Source organism: Denticeps clupeoides, chromosome 10, assembly GCF_900700375.1.
Source record: "Denticeps clupeoides chromosome 10, fDenClu1.1, whole genome shotgun sequence".
Taxonomy (NCBI): Eukaryota; Metazoa; Chordata; class Actinopteri; order Clupeiformes; family Denticipitidae; genus Denticeps; species Denticeps clupeoides.
Window position 1 is genome coordinate 20,087,082 of NC_041716.1, and position 16,615 is coordinate 20,103,696.

At 38.9% G+C, this 16,615-nt stretch overlaps 1 protein-coding gene across 1 annotated transcript; it reads right to left on the reverse strand.

Moving 5' to 3' along the window:
• Positions 1-60: 60 nt before the first annotated feature.
• Positions 61-16,377, reverse strand: sycp2 (synaptonemal complex protein 2). Its single transcript, XM_028993531.1, has 46 exons — positions 16,163-16,377; positions 15,059-15,109; positions 14,848-14,985; positions 14,640-14,768; positions 14,456-14,560; positions 14,335-14,359; positions 13,939-14,024; positions 13,607-13,698; positions 13,489-13,523; positions 13,212-13,354; positions 13,067-13,119; positions 12,945-12,990; positions 12,763-12,867; positions 12,616-12,679; positions 12,398-12,546; positions 10,401-10,475; positions 9,733-9,825; positions 9,553-9,655; positions 9,216-9,370; positions 8,794-8,874; positions 8,665-8,707; positions 8,533-8,590; positions 8,323-8,435; positions 6,487-6,755; positions 6,328-6,404; positions 6,005-6,038; positions 5,853-5,923; positions 5,679-5,718; positions 5,544-5,587; positions 5,370-5,427; positions 5,130-5,289; positions 4,980-5,038; positions 4,321-4,488; positions 4,071-4,248; positions 3,525-3,742; positions 3,197-3,433; positions 2,684-2,738; positions 2,453-2,611; positions 2,113-2,277; positions 1,809-1,975; positions 1,154-1,248; positions 990-1,089; positions 838-896; positions 626-704; positions 277-333; positions 61-209 (listed from the first exon to the last, which is right to left on the reverse strand). Exons 2-46 carry the CDS (start codon positions 15,080-15,082, stop codon positions 138-140), a joined length of 4,536 nt encoding a protein of 1,511 aa, XP_028849364.1. The 5' UTR covers positions 15,083-15,109; positions 16,163-16,377; the 3' UTR covers positions 61-137.
• Positions 16,378-16,615: the final 238 nt, after the last annotated feature.

Below are 16,615 nucleotides of genomic sequence, written 5' to 3' on the forward strand. Positions count from 1 at the left end.
AAATTTCACATTCTTAGAACATTTTGAACAGAGTTTGTGTTGAATAAGACTAAACATGCTAAAATTGAACATTTCTTTAAATGCAGAACATTTCTTTAAATGTAGAACATTTTTTTAAATAAGGTTCCCAGTGCATATCAGAAGCTGTTGGCTTCAGACAGGAAGAGGGCCTGCAGTGCCCTGCGCATGGTCAGCAGCTCCTCGTCTCGCTACACAACAACAAAAATAGCATTTTAAAAATGAAAAGGGTCAAACTCAGAATTCTGTGCATCTTACCATTTCTTGAAGGAACTGCTCCTGTATGGACTTCATGTCATTCTTCATCACATTCATCTGAAAACAAGTGACCAAAAGAGGATCATTCTGATCGAATCAAAATCTCATCATTCCATCTTATTACATGGTTTACAGTAGTGATAATATCACATGACCCGTTACTGAATGCCCTTGCTCTGGAACAGCTGGGTCAGAGATGAACTCGTTTATGATGAAAGATGTAAATCTCATGTTACAAAGTAATAAACAAATATGAGCAATTGAATAAACCACAGTCATCCACTTAAGATGGTCCTATCAGCATTGATCTACTAATCTGCAGCAACAAAACGGTTGATGAAACCATCACCTCAGAAGTGAAAATCTCCTCCTCGTACTCTAGGTTTTGGAAGATGTCAGTGTTGAATGTGTTCTTCAGCCTCTGTAGTCTGATAGACATTAGCACAGAAGATGCTAATAATGTCAGTAAATATCAGTTAAATAAAAAAACGTATTACATGTCTAATAAGTTCACAAGTTTCTACGGAGGCCTTATAGGTGAGTTGCTTCCATCACACTCACCTTCTGGCTTCTGCCTCGTGGTATGAGTGAAAGGCCACCTCCTGCTTTTTCCAGTAGTTCTACCAGAAACACATGGTCAGATTCCTCACCGTGGTACAACTCGTCTTACTGCAGTCTCGCTCTTTATCGTACCAGTATTAGTGAGTATTTACCATCAGCTCTTTCTCCATATTCTGGAGGATAAAGTCATCTTGTTCCAAGTTGCTAAGTTCCTCTGTCAGAACCTGTTTGACATGTTCCAGCTTCTGAGCCCTGCGAGAAAAGAGACCTTACTATCAGCCGTCACTGTGCAGAAGCAGCAGGGCTGGACACTGACCTGTGCTGGTGTATCTGTATTCCAATGGAGGACACATGCTGCTGGACTGCCTTCACAGAATGCCTGGTGAAAAGCTCCATCCTTTCAGAGCGTTTCTGAGAAATGACCATACACTGATGAATTATTTCTACTTTTGCGAAGTGTAACTGATGTAAAATACAAATACAATGAACAGGAAATGAAACAAAAAGACAGGCGATCTCAACATTTATCTAATGAAGTGCAGGATGTAAATAATTCACAGAAGAGAACATGGACAAAACAAATAAAGCAGGCAAGCATGCATATAAACGGCATGCACGTAAACATTTCATCACATGGTGAAGTCTATGGGTTAACTAATCAACTAATTAATTAAAAATGTGTATTCTTTTTGTGTTTCATAAATAGCAGAGAACACTGTGCATTATAAAAAATAATCACGTTTGCATGGACAGAGGCATCACAACCAGAAAGTGAGCAAAAGCAAAGACCAGAAGTCAAAAGAGATCTTCAACTCATTTATGGTGGCATGGCCTCTCTCTGAACTAGCCTCATTCATGAATGTAATTATCAACAGACCTACCCCACAAGTAACATGATTTAACCAGTGTATTTTTATACTCTCAGAGTGTATTTATAACTGCATGAGGGCAGAAGAGGTGTAAAAATGGACCTGAAACTTCCTGCTGAGCTCAGCACCGAACTCGCGGCAGATGTTGCCCATCTCTTGCGTTGAGCTGATCTCTGGGTGAGACGGGTCCACCTCAGCCTCTACAGTGGCCTTGCAACTGCTGGATCCTGTGTGGGACATGATGGACTCTCTCTCTACTGTCTCAACTACTGAAAAACAAAGAACAATGTGTATTGTCATTGGTTAATGGTATGAGGGGGTGCTGTAGTTATAACAATGAAGAGTGCACTACATGAAGACACGTCTGTGCAAAGTTCTTACAAAATCACGCATATGTGACTCGTACCTTTCTTGCAGGTGTCCTCATCTTGTCTTCTGTGATGGGACGTCCTGGTCAGTCTTTGTCGTGCTATTTTCTTATTTATGCCCTCACCTGCCTTTAACTTAAACTCATTCAGATTCCTCTCATCTTCTTCGGCCTCATCACAATCTGCCTGCTTTGACCCAGTATCTTAATTGTAAAAGAACAGCAGCTTAATAAATTAAATGTATTACAATGAAATAGAAAAACTATGTTTATTTTCCAATCATTTCTAACCATCATCATAAACCACATTATAACCATTATTATATGGTTTACATTGAGCCACTGTAAATAGACAGTGTTCAAAGGTTTATAAGCATACTTTTCTCTTTTTCCATTTCACTCTTATCAGCCCTGAACAGCTTCCTTGGCTTCATTTTGATGATGTGCTCTTTAGGTGTAATATTCTCCTTCTCCTCGCAGTCAGAATGTGAGCTGCTGCTGCTGCATGAAATCTTCCGCTTCCAGCTGAAGCCAGGGCCTGAGGAGGGTAAGAATATCTTCTCTCATGAACAGTCCACATCCCTTTATTACCACACAAAGTCCACTTTACCTGACTGAAATTCCCACAATGCAGACTGGCAGTCTCTGTTGGAGGATGGTGTTCTCTACAGACAGAGTGAAGCATTTTTACAGCTGTGATAATGTAAAATATCTCAAAATTCAGGGTGAGTTTTCTTCCTAGTCCCAAGACAGCTTGCATTGACAGGATAAAAAATTTCAAGTTCAAGTCTGACAAGTTCTAGCAAGACTGGAAGAAAACCTGCAGGTACATCAGCCCTTAACACTACACGTGTGAAATGTCGAACAAAAACGAGGAAAGGCAAAATATCTGTATAACAGGCATTTTTACATTACACTACTTTTTGTTCATCAAAATATGTTAAATATTCAATTGATAATGGCAACTGCATTTTCTATCATGTGATAGAAAATGAAACGTGTGCACACACACACACACACAAGACAAGATGAAATAAGAGTGACGTGCTAGACTTCTTCACACTGATAAAAAAATTAAGCTTCGCAATGACAGACTGCTCGTACTGGGGAAAATCTTCAGCACCTCATGTTCATGCAGAGGCTTCACTTTTCCAGGCGATGACTGGCGCACGGTCCGTGCGGCAATTGGAGACTCCCCGTCAGACCAGGTCCTTTGGTCGCATTGCACAGCCTCAGGGTCTATCAGCTCCAACCTCAGGTCAGAAGACTTGTGTGAGAGGGCATCCAGAGACCTCTCTATAGCCGTAGAGGTGAGCAGGGGCTGGTCATGCAGGACCTCAGCAAGACTGTGCTGTGGTTGCTGTGGAAACCAAGACCGACCAAAATCAGTTGCATTGATTTGCTAAAAGTTAGTCAGTTAGCTACACCACACCGCCTCAGCTGCCACTGACCTTGGAGGCGGTTACAGTCATCTTGTCGTCTATGGTTAAAGAGGCCAATGGGGTGGCATTAAAGCTGTTTTTACCAACACATGGCCGATAGAAAGAAGAGGCCCTGATTCCCTTAAAGCTTCTACGCATTTTCACAGCCGGAGCCCCAACAGGCGAGAGGGAGAGCTGCCGGAGAGGTGTAGTAGGTGATGCAGGTGAATGTGTAGACTTCTCTGAAGCTGTGAAACAAACAGAGAACATCTAGGCTGAGGGGATGGTGTGCAACCAAAATTCAATACTTTTTTGCAATAGTGAATCAAATTTTCAGAAGCATAATACTGAAAATAAATTCAGCACAATATATACAGTCTATAGTCACAGTTTGAAATTTGTATGTACTTGTTTTTTTTGCATACCATCTATAGTCACATGGTTGTGGCATCTTTACACTAACATAGTTTCAAAACATCGACACATTCCCTTATGTACATTGTCACAATATATCGTGATATGTATTGCACCATTCCCCATTACACAATCATAGAGTCAATCTCATTAATTGCTTACATCTCATTATCTCAACAGGGGACGGGCTGGGGCACAAAGATGCCACTTTGGCAACCCAAGATCCTGCGTGCTTTTCTCTAGTTTCCTGCATGTGAGAAATCTTTTTCTTCTTTATGTCCTGTTCCAGAGAAGATTTCTCACTCTCTTCTGTTTGTACGACTGCCCTCTTCAATTTGGTCTGTAGATAAATTAATATAATTAAGACCCTTTAAAGTCACAAAAGGTGACTGTGTACATTTTCAATGTGTACCTTCAAGGCTGGAGATTCCTCCACCTCTGATTGGCTAGAGATATCAGATGGGTCTTTGTAGCTTTTTGTAGCTTTGGCCACAGCTCGCTGCGGTCTTTGGCTTAATCTGTTTGTAACAGCAGGCACCGGGTTGTCCTTCAGTTCTTCAGGCTTCTTCTGTGGTCTTTTCTATGATTAGGGAAGTTAACAAAAGACACAGAAAAGTTACAGAAAAATCGTTATTGATGCCTCTATTTTTCAGGTGCACAGACAGCATGAACCAGCTTTACAAGGGCACACGGTACCAGTTGTCATTATTCCGTTTCAGCTCCTGAACTAATCAGTTGCAGGCTTTTATTTGGGATGACCGAAGACAGTGTAGGATTAACAACAAGGGTTCTGTGTTTCAGTATTTAGCTGCTTAGTATGTGCAGTGTATGTACATTCATGTCATATAAGTTGCTTTCTGCTTAAATATTGATTTCTTAGCAATAGCAGGCACTACACCGATCTTCAGATCTATAAACACGAGTACTAAATCTCAATGTAGCCTAAAGGCAGAAATATAATATTGCTGTTAACAACATAGCTCACAGCAAGTACATTTCTGGCTTAAGAGCAAACGCTGCACATTCATGACAGCACCCTTCAGTAGAGTACCAGCAGTGCATCACACCAACCCTTTTGGCCTGTTCTTTCACTGCTTTTGGAGACAGACACTGCAAATCCGGGAACTTATCTGAAAGACACAGACCAACATTTCAGCTTGTTTTCTAGCATGTTCTGAATGAAAAGGCAAATGCTATAATACACGATTCGTTGATACACACATGCACTGAAGGCTACTGGAAGGGGTTTATTTGGCTGCCTGCTGTAGTCCACCACTTTAGGCTTGGGCTTCCGTCTGGATGACTTCAACCAGCTGTGCTCAGTGGCATTGTCTGTGTCTGTGTCACTGAATAGATACTTCTTATCATTACGTCTTGGGGCCTTGGGGTAAAATCATACACATTGTGTGCATGGCATAAATTGTGCATGTGATTGTAGTTGCTAAAGACTAAATAGCAAACCTTAAGACCTGGAGCTTTCTTTGTAGAGCTGGGATAAGCATAGGAGGTACTGATTTCACTATAAAAAAAAGTGATTGAGCATTTAAATGTAGTCAAAAAGCTTTTAAATGTAGTCATAAGCAACACATCAGTTGCCTTAATATTTCACCAGAGGGCAGTGTTGCAACATTTCACCTGCATCTTATCCCAGATCTATCCAGGTCCATTCCTCCAATTTTCTATTAAATACAAACATGAGACAAAATTAGGCCTTGTTTTTTTTAAGCATTTTTATAATATATGTTAGAAGAAAGCAAATTATGTTCTCACATTAGTCTTAAGCGTGTCCCTTTTAAAAGTGTAGACATCCCTAATTAAAAAGAAACTGTTAATTTCTGTGGTAAAATGTGTTAATATTATAACTGGAAGCACATATTTCTTTAAATGTACATCAAGGATCTTGAAAAAAAACCCCACAACATTGTGGTCAAAAAAGGGCAATACTCATTTGTCTCAGCGTTCTTCAGCATGCTGCATGATTTCTGAAACCCCGATGCACGGCTTTCTCTGTTCTCCTTCAAGAACCAGTGAATGACAGTAACGGAACAATACAAACTCAGACTATACAAAGCAGACATACAGTTATCCAAACTCACCGCAATAGTATGAGATGACCTTTTATTTAAAAGTCTGTCAGAACAGAACAAGAATAATTCAGTATTATGTTATGTCAACTAGTAAAATCTTATATCATATGCCACTGTGTTGTGTATCTGTCATTTTTCAGTGCCATTGGCTAGCCAGCTGGCTTCAAGGACTGAAACTGCGCTTCTATCTACAGATAAAAACACATTACCAAACATAAAACTGACCAACTGTGTTTTCTTTTATGTTCAGTCATTATACATACCATCTGACAAATGCCACTGGAAGAAAATGGACTGCCAATTGTGAGACTACAGACTAAAGCACAACTCACCTATTGGTTGCAGGTGTAGAGGTGGTGTGTTGGTAATGACTAGAGATTATCATGCTGCCTGTCATATTTTCTGATTTCTAAAAGAATGAGACCAACAAAACAATTAACTCATTAACATAATCAAACTGGATAATACAGAGATGACAGTAAAATGCTCACTTTGTCATTCTTTATATCCAGTGATGTTACTGGTGCGCTTGGTCTTTGCTTCGGTAAGGGGCGGGCTGGCATTGGCCTTTCTGAGATCCGTTTGGACACGGACCTTGGTGTGGTTTTACCTCTACCATACCCCAATGATGAGGCCTGCTCCCTCTCCCTGAGAACAGCTTCAAGGCGCTGTGTCAGCTGGGCATGCAGTGTTTTGTGGCTTAGGTCTACAGAGCAGTGTTCGGTGGAAGAGGGACACTTCTGCTGAACCGAACACATAACTGGGTGCAAAGAAGATAAAAAAAACACACAAGAAGTTATTAAAGAAGCATTTTACCTTTCTGATCAAATCAGGAAAACAATCCTGGATGGACCATTCCATCTGCCCTTTCTAACTCCAGAGAAATAAAACATTTACACGGATTCTGAAAGAATCATGACTTATTGCTGTATTGTTTTGTTTACAATTCTTAATTATTTAGAATCAATAAACAAGTTTGTGGCTATGTATTTTTCTATTGCACCATAAGTCATTACCTCTATACTTGTAATCAAACTGAAACAAGAAAATATGGACACCTCTCATGTACTGTAACTCATCCACTGTAAATTTTGCTCTGAACAGTGGAAGCTATGGAGGTAAAAATAAATGATCAACAGTCACTCCAGGAGTGCTCCATATGAAACAATAGGAGTGAAGAAGGATGTGATGCTCTCAGAAAATAACATAAAAAATGTAGAAAACAAGCCATGTGATGCCCAGACATTTATTCACACCAAAACCACAGGCTGTGAACTGTCCATCATGTATTCATGTATTGGGGCAGTGGTGGCCTAATGGTTAAGGAAGCGGCCCTGTAATCAGAAGGTTGCCAGTTCGAATCCCGATCCGCAAAAGGTGCCACTGAGGTGACACTGAGTAAAGCACTGTCCCCACACACTGCTCCCCGGGCGCCTGTCATGGCTTCCCACTGCTCACTAAGGATGATGGGTTAAATGCAGAGGACAAATTTCACTGTGTGCACCGTGTTGCTGTGCTGCTGTGTATCAGAAGTGACAATCACAATCACTTAACTTATTTACTTATTCAGTGGGTAAAATTAGTATTCAACACAAAAGTATTTCTAAAAGAGCTACTGACATGAAATTCTGTCTAGATGTTGTCATAAACCAATCCACACATGCATAGAAATCAAACCATAGATGTACATAAATTATATGCAATAAATGGAACGAGAAATTGAGAATTGTATTGAACACACAAAGAAAAGAAGGTGCAAAAAGGCATGGAAAGTCATGACACCAACTGAAATCTGGCCCAGTTCCATCTGATGGCCTATAAGAAGGTGTCTCATTTCCAAGGTGTCACACAAAAAACATCTCATGATGGATAAAATCATCATTCAATCACCATCATTGTGACCTTGCACATTGTGATCTTTACAACCTTATTGTTGTAAATCATACTGATTCCATTGGTAAATAAACAAAGGTTCCAGTGAGCACTGTCGAGGTCATAATCTGGAAATCCAAAGACCACTTGTGGAGAGCTTTAGAAAGAATTAGCAGGTCCAATTGTTAAAGAAATGTACTTATTGTAATGCAACTGCCATGGCCTGTATGCACGCTCACTTCACAAGACGTCGTTGCTGAGGAAAATTCATGTTGGAGTGTGAGTTTGCTGAACAATTTTTACACAGCCCTGAGAATTACTGGGATAATATAGTCTAGTCAGATGAGACGCTTTGGTAGTCATAAATGACACCATGTTTGGAGGTCAAAAGGCACTGCATATCTTCCAAAAGACACCTTACTAACAGTCAAATGTGGAAAATAAATCAGGGTCACCTGTTTTGGACACACTCTTTGAAGCGGCCATTGTTGGTAGCTGTGTCAGTGAGTTGGACTCCTCCAGTGAGAGGTTCCTCTTGCTGGATTCAGAGCTCTGGTGGCCTGCAGATCTTTTAAACACAGCCCACTGGTTCCAATGCAGCATTTTACCACAATTAACTATTCAGCAATGTCCCCCACCAAACCAAACATTTAAATAAACCTTACACAGAACGTTTCTTTTTCTTAGCTGGTTGAGAGTCTGGAACCACGTTCAGGCTACTGTCTAAAAGAAGAAAAAAACTGAATAAATAAAAAAAAAAAATCACATTTTAATTCTAGATAAAGAAGAATTTGAACCTAAGTGTTCTTCTCTGCTGCCTTTATCTGTTTGCACCATTCGCTGTGAAGGAGATAATAAGATTCCTAAACAGATAGACAATAGACAGGTAAAGGAAACTCACAAGTGCAGAACAGTGCAGAACATACCCTGAGGAACTTCTTACTGTACTGTTTTCTCAAGTCAGCATTAAGGTCCTTGTGTGGTGTAAGCACTGCAGTAAAAGAGGACTGAGAAGAAGAAAACTCATAAACAACCAATGCAGAATTAAACCACAAGACAAAATACAAGATCAGTGAAATATAACTATACAAATAAAATAAGTATTAAAATAGATTGTAAAAATCATAGAAAATACTTTTTTCAAAAAAGGATGATAAATAGGAGCAATAAAAGTGACTAACATAAATACAGAAGATAGTTATACCACATAAGAAATATTCCTTTCAACGAATGAAAACACTACCAAGCCCACTGCCAGGGCTGAGGAATGTAAAAGAATTTGATTATGGCCACTGTTAACTGTTGAAATGTTTATTCGGCCATAACCCTGGCATCATATGTGTGTCACCTGCTCTCTTTGCCCATCAGTGCTCTCGTTAACGGCAGAGATGCTGCAGCTCCACTTTGTTGCCATAAGGTCTCTCAGCTCAAACTCCCTCTTCCTCTCAGAGGAACTTGTCATCTGTAACACTGGCTTAACTTTAGCCTTCGAAAGGTGAATTGCTGATATAAATTAGAAAAATATATTATAAACAAATGATGTAACTGTTCAGCCTGTTAAAAATATAGGGACATTGAACATCTACAATACAGGCCAAAAGTTTGGACACACCTTAACATTTACATTGGTAAATTCTCACTGACTATTAACGAACACATGTGGAGTTATGTACAAGGCCACCTACGTGTTGTTATGTTGCTCTCAGATTTCATACTCTGTCTGTGCCCGGCAGTGGTGGAGATGAACGTGGTCGACTCAGACACCTTCTTCCTGGAAGGGGTGGAGGTCTGTACAGAAAATACAGTTATAAGTGTGTTGTTTGCTCAGTGAAATTAGAGCTAAAGGAGTGCGTTGGAACTCTTGCCTGAAGAAATGTGTTAGCAGGACCCTCAAATGCTGGCAGAGCTTCATATGGCAAAATCTCTTGGGCAGAGAGCTGGCTCTCAGGAATAAGGACCTGTTTGTATTTCCCCACAACCAAAGTTATGAATACATATTACAAATTTTGCATTTATACTTTGACATTTGAAAGTTTCATAAGGGTACCAGCACCTAAAATACAATACACATGGTTTAACTGAATCAACTTTGCAAATCCTATGAGGAACAGGCATGATTAAGGCATTATCAGCTCTACTATATACTTAGCAGCACTACTTGTTGGTCATGAACAGTAGCAAACTCAAACAACATTATTTAGAACATTATTTAGAATTTATGAGTATAATTTAATAATGGAAATGGACAGTACAACAAGCCAGGCATTTCACTGCCTGAATGTGAAGGAACATCGCTTGATGTTTGGACAGATTGCTTTTGATTCCACCATTGGAAAAAAGGCAGTGAGCACTGTAAGCATCACCTCAAGCAAAGTGCAACCAGAGAGAGTCATACAGAGTACACAGGTTCATTTGGTCAGATAAAATGTCAACAATATCAGTTTACATTCCTTTACAGTGATTTAACCAGATCTGTTATGTCTACAAAGAGTCAGAATCAGTTGGGCCTTTAAAGTAGAGATGAAAATATCACCTGTGAACCAGTTTCATCCAAGAGGATCTGGACTGCAGTCTTCACCACAGAGGTACGATTACTTTTGACATATTTCTAAATTAGGCAGAAAAAAAAGGTGATTACAATCTGTGTTTCACCATTTCATCTGAAAATGAGGTTACTAATATGCTACATAGCTTACAAGGTTGATTCATTGTAAGGTGTATTCAGATTTATTTGTACATAAATAATTATATATATGTGTATCAATAAATTATGTATCTAAAATACTGTGCGAATATCTGTGCTATTAATGTTACAGCGGCTTCTCCTGCCCCCTACTGGATCAAATTTAATACATAGGACTGGGGTTGGGAAACACTGCATTACAATACCTCTTACATGAGTTATACTTTCAAATGTGTTATATAGACAAGCAATAGTGTAAATAATAAAATTATCCTTATCTATTTTATTTTTAAGTAATTATAAAGTGAAGACTCAATAATTATAAAAAAATAATACAAATGAAACATATCTAAACAATAGGACTGAAATTATCAAATATATTTAGTCTTTTAAGTGTTACAGCTATCATTCATTTACATTTACAGCATTTATAATACGGCCTTATCCAGAAACTTACAATCAGTAGTTACAGGGACCTAGGGTTACACGTCTTGCTTAGGGACACAATGGTACTAAGTGGGATTTGAACCTGGGACTTCTGGTTCGTAAACGAGTGTGTGGCTACTACCATTCATCATTCACCCAATTTGTGAGACCATATAGTAAGGTCTTTTGAATTTGAATAAAATGAACACTAAAACAGGCAATTATTCAGAACAGAACATAAGATAACATAACAAATGTTCAAACTGAGGAATTTAACAACCGTATGCCCAAAATCAGTTAATTTAAAATGTGATGCTTACACGTCTCAAAATAGTTAAAATAGGGGCATGTTTACCATGGTGCAGCATCTCATCTCTATTCAAAACTGTTTGAAGACATTAAGGTTATTCGCTTGTAGAGTTTGCTGTAGGAAACTGGTCCCTTTCTTGCCTGATGTAGGTTTCCAGCTGCTGAAGAGTGTGGAGTTGTCTTTGATGTATTTTTAGTTTATGTGAAAGATCTAGACTGCAGGCAGGCCTAAAACCTTTACACACCTTTCAGCATTCACTGCTCCTTCCAAAGCATGCAAGCTGCTTGTACCACATGCACCCCATATCAGAGATGAACTGAACGCTGATATCATTCTGGAAGGTCCCCCTCCTCTTTAACCCAGAGGACACGGACCGTGTTGAAACATGGCTTCTGTTTTTGCATTTAGAGCATGGTGGTTTTCCGGAAACAGTGATTTCCGGAAAGATTACTGGGTCCATTTAGTAATGTCATTTACACATCATGACGATGAATGATGCTGTGATGTCTGACGGCCTGAAGACCACGGGTCGCGGTCATCCACCACGCCAACAAGGACCCGCTACCAGCGACCCGCTACCACTGAAGATATCCAGTGATATCCTTTTTTTTCATGTCAAAACTGCATTGCTACTCGCTGTTGTATGTATGTTGCTGTACTTGTATGACCCATGATCCCTGAACTCTCTTTGGCCCTCAACTCTGCCTGACTTCGCCTCCCATTGTCTCCCGCAGCGTTGCCACCTCCCTACTGGGTAACAACTCTTGTGCCTTGCACACCTCCTCCTCCTGTCACCTTCTCCCACGCCTGCCATATATGCACATGTGTCCTCCAACCCAGCCCCTGATACATTCCTTTTAACATGTTACAGACCTGATATGAAGACCTAATGCCAAATGTGAAATTAGTTGGAAAAAGTATACAGTATCTATGTTCTGTTGTGAATAAAATATTGGCTCTAATTTTCAATTTAAGGAACATACAAACTATTTGTTGCATACAGCATAAATATCAATAGCATATGCATAATAATAGTGTAAAAAAGAATAAATCAACAAAAAAAAATATGAAAGTATAATGGCCTTGTACAATGTATTATGGCTCCACTTACTGTGTTCTTGATGCTTCCATACACCATCTGAGTGACCAGTAGGATGTCCAGCGAGGAGGTGAAGTGGATTGTGAGGTTTGAGCCTTCAATCCCACCCAGTGACAATGGCTCAGTCAGCAAAACCCACAAGACCTTTCGGTTGTTTTCCTCTAGGGAGTGACCACACTGTCAAAACACTGAATTCACACAAACACTTGTTTACGCAATAATTGTCCCACCTTTTACTGAGTAAGTCTGAACTTCATTTTCAGGAATGCAAAGGATCTCCCATTGGCTGTCCATCTGTAAATTAATAAATATTATTGTTTGAGGCCTTTAAGCCTTTTCAATAATGTCAAACATAACTATATAAGAAAAAAAAATACCTGCCCCTTCTCATTGATAAGTGAGAAGTAAAAAGAAATACTTTGGCTTCCTAAATTGAAATCAATCCAAAAGTCTTCCAGTTTTTCATCTGATGGCATCAGCAGCTGTAAGCATCAGTCTTTAGAGATTCCATCAACTGATATGGTTTAGATGCAGATTTTCATCACATGTATCAGCTCACCTCATGCTTGTCCAAAAACACCTCAAGACAAGGGTATGAGTGCACTCTGCAAAATATAAAAATAACAGTTTTATCTACTGTCATCTGAGCTGACATTAATCACACTGTCTGATGGCCAGTACCTCCTCTTGTCTCCTTGCATGCCATTCACCATGTTTAAGAACTTCCGGCAATCCTTACAAGACAAAATCAATGAAAGAAGAAACTTTATCAAAAGTATTTTTGTAGAATAATTAAAAAATATCTATATTTGGTAAGGGCACGTACAGTCTCAAATTCAGAGTCCTGGATCTTGATAAAAGCGGCTGAGATGAACTCCATGGTGAACCAGTGGTGAGCCATTTCTCTCCTCTGAGCTCGAGAGGTCATCCTGCAAAGGGCCTCCAACAGGGCAATCTGCAAATCAAAATCTGGAGCAGGACATTATTATTACCTGACAGAATCTGAAAATAATCCATTTACTATTCGCTGAAATATATGCTAAATAACATCACATAAACTACAATCTTCTTTTGTTAGATTGTTATCTTATTCTCAAACTAACCTCCTCCTTCAAGGATTCTGCTAGCAAGGTGATTGCTGTAAGAGACACCCCAAATGTTCATTACACATAAATATGTTAAACCCTGTCAAATTTAGTTAAGATTTTTTTTCATACATACATAAGATCTGAAGCCTCCCGTGAAGACAAGATCTTCTCCTTTTTCAGTTCCACTGGTATTTTATCAAGAATAACATTAAGCTTTCGAGCAGCCTGAAAATTAAAATGGTGTGAAGCAGTCAGGAAGAATGCACTCTGTTAGAACGAACTGCTCCTAAAAAAGATAAGTGATCATAAACACAACAGACTATCAGGAGCCAAAACCACATGTTAACAGATCAAACTGCAGAAGAACTCTAGAAAAAGAAGCTGAGAACGAAGACAAAAAGCTGAACTAAATTACATTGTGAGCACTCAAGCTTCTGTGTCCTTAAACATTCCAAACAGACCGACCTCTTTCTGGACCAAGATGTGTATCTGCGGATCAGTTGCCAGCTTGCCCGTAAGATGCAGGAATGATTCTGTCACGTCATAAGTCCCTTGAGAAATGAGAGCAATATATATTTTTTTAATTTAATTACCATGGCTATCCGTAAATTACATAAGAACCATAACATTTAAATTTAATTAGAAACTGTTGATACTAACTATGGAGTGCTGCGAATTAAAACTAAATAACTAAACACAGAAATAAATAAATAATAAATGTTGTGAGTTCTTTGTGGGAAATTAATAACTTAATTTACTATGCCATGAATGATAAAAATTGAAATAAAAACATTATGAATGAATGTGTCGTGCTGAAATTTTTCACAATTTTTTCATAATTGACAGCTCCTAATACATTACCTTCTTTGCCACTCTCATGAACAGCCTGCACAAAGTAAAAAAAAAAAGTTTTTTTTTGTTTTGTGATCACTAGAAACACATTCCTAAATAGTTATGCACACCTCAAAAAGCAGTAACTCACCATAAGAGCATCAAAAAGGTCCTCGGCAAGATTAAACAAGGCAACATTAGCCTTTCCCCGTTCCTCTACCCACAGGTCCCATGTTTTTTCAAACCACTGCACCATGTGCACAACCAGAAGAACCAAATAGCAGTAATTAAAATAATAATTCACAGAAAGTACCACATAAGACTTAAATACTTATCTTTTTGACTAAGCCCTGGGACACCATCACTGACAGACCCTGACCTCCAGGCAGAATTAGGCTTCTCCCAAATCTATGCAAGATTATAAACCCAAGACTGGCATTTTTGATGTTCCTGCAATCCAGTTCCTAAAAGATTGATTGAATTTAGGCAAACACGAAACATGTTTATCTTTATGTTATTTTTAAAGAGCCAAGAATGTCTTACCCTGTTCATGAATTTGTCCAACTTGGACAAGAATAGTTTGGAACATTTTGAATGGACCTGTTCTTTACTTTCGTCCTGCAAAAATACTTCTAATGCCCGACTTTGATTCTTCAGAGCCTCATCTAAACATTTCTCCAGCTGACGGGGAGATTTAGTGGATAAACTTTCTTTCCAGCAGAGTAAAAACGATGTCTTGCAAACAGGGCCCTACCTGCTGCTCCATACGAGGTGCCATACTTCTCCTTTTCAAAGTAAGCTACAGCTAAAAGATGGGGAGAAATAGTTAAGGAAGAAAACCACAAACGAAATTTCTGGCCTCACAAAACTGTTATTTCTTCTTTAAGAAGCTTGTTTATCCTTCACTCATTACCTGTATTAATGGGGAAGAATGCAGAGTTGCATCTCAAGAACACCAGAGAGTATCTGTGCCCATGACAGCACCAAAACATCACAAGTCTTCAGAAGATTTGCATGAAAGAATGGGCCGAAATACCAGCTACAGTGGGTACAAATCTGATACATGAAACATTTGACCTCTGTCATTGCCAACCAAGGTTACATCACAAAGTAGTGAGGTGAACTTTTGCTATTGACCAAATACCTATTTTCTGCACCATTATACAAATAAATTATTTTATAAATCATACAATATAATTTCCTGGATTTTTTACATTCTGTCTCTCACAGTTGAAGTGTATCCATGATGAAAATTTCAGACCTCTCTCATCTTTTTAAGTGGGACAACTTGGTTGCTGCCAAATACTTTTTTAATGCACTGTATTTTCTAAAATACAAGAACAATGATTCTAAGTAATATGAAAAATAAAAGCTAAATAACATCTTACATCACATAGAATCTGTTCGTGGAATTGTATTCCATTCATGTATGTTTTATTACATCTAGGGACAATACTCCCTGCTCTCTAAATTAAGTTTACTGGACCAATCACACGGAAGACTTTAGCACAACTCCTTTCTGAAAAATTAGTTTTGATTTAAATTCGATTTTTCTATATAAAGGACATTATTTTCCATACTGACACTTCACTGCTGCGTTTATATTGTAGTTCTACTATTGTGACTCAACTGAGGAAAAACATTTTACGCAGCTAAGTGTTAAAATGCCTTTTCTGCACTTTAGGTTCCAAAGAACTTTTCCAGGTTGAAAATGTTACTGGCCAGTCTTATGTGAACATGGTTAAGATGAAAGCTGCAGCTGCTAGCAGGAAATGCTAGCCAGCTCAGAGAAAACCTCAGATAGATGTTACTCTCGTATTAATATTAATATCATTAAACGGACATTTTCCACACCTACCTTTAAACTGCACTGCCTTTCCACTCCACGTTTTATCCACACATACATACGATGAGACTCGGTATTTACGCGGTTTTTTAAAATATATATATTAAAAAAAAATTCTCGTCAATACTCGTCGGCGGGAAATAACGTGCGCATGCGCAGTTCAGAACCTCGAACGCAACGTTCAGAGGACGACAGGAAAGCATTCCAAAATAAAGAAAATACGGATTTAAAACTTAGAAAGTAAGTGTTATCAATAAAAAAAACATACGTGTGTCAAACTATAATTTACGACTACGTTTAAGGGCAACCTTAGATGTCCTTTTTTCATAACATCCATAAACCTCCTACTAGATCTTCCTCTTTTCCTCCTGCCTGGTAGCTACATCCTCAGCATCCTTCTCCCAGCATAGTCATTGTTGTTTATCCTCTCCGTGGGTTTGGACGGGTGCAATCTTGCCTCTCTGA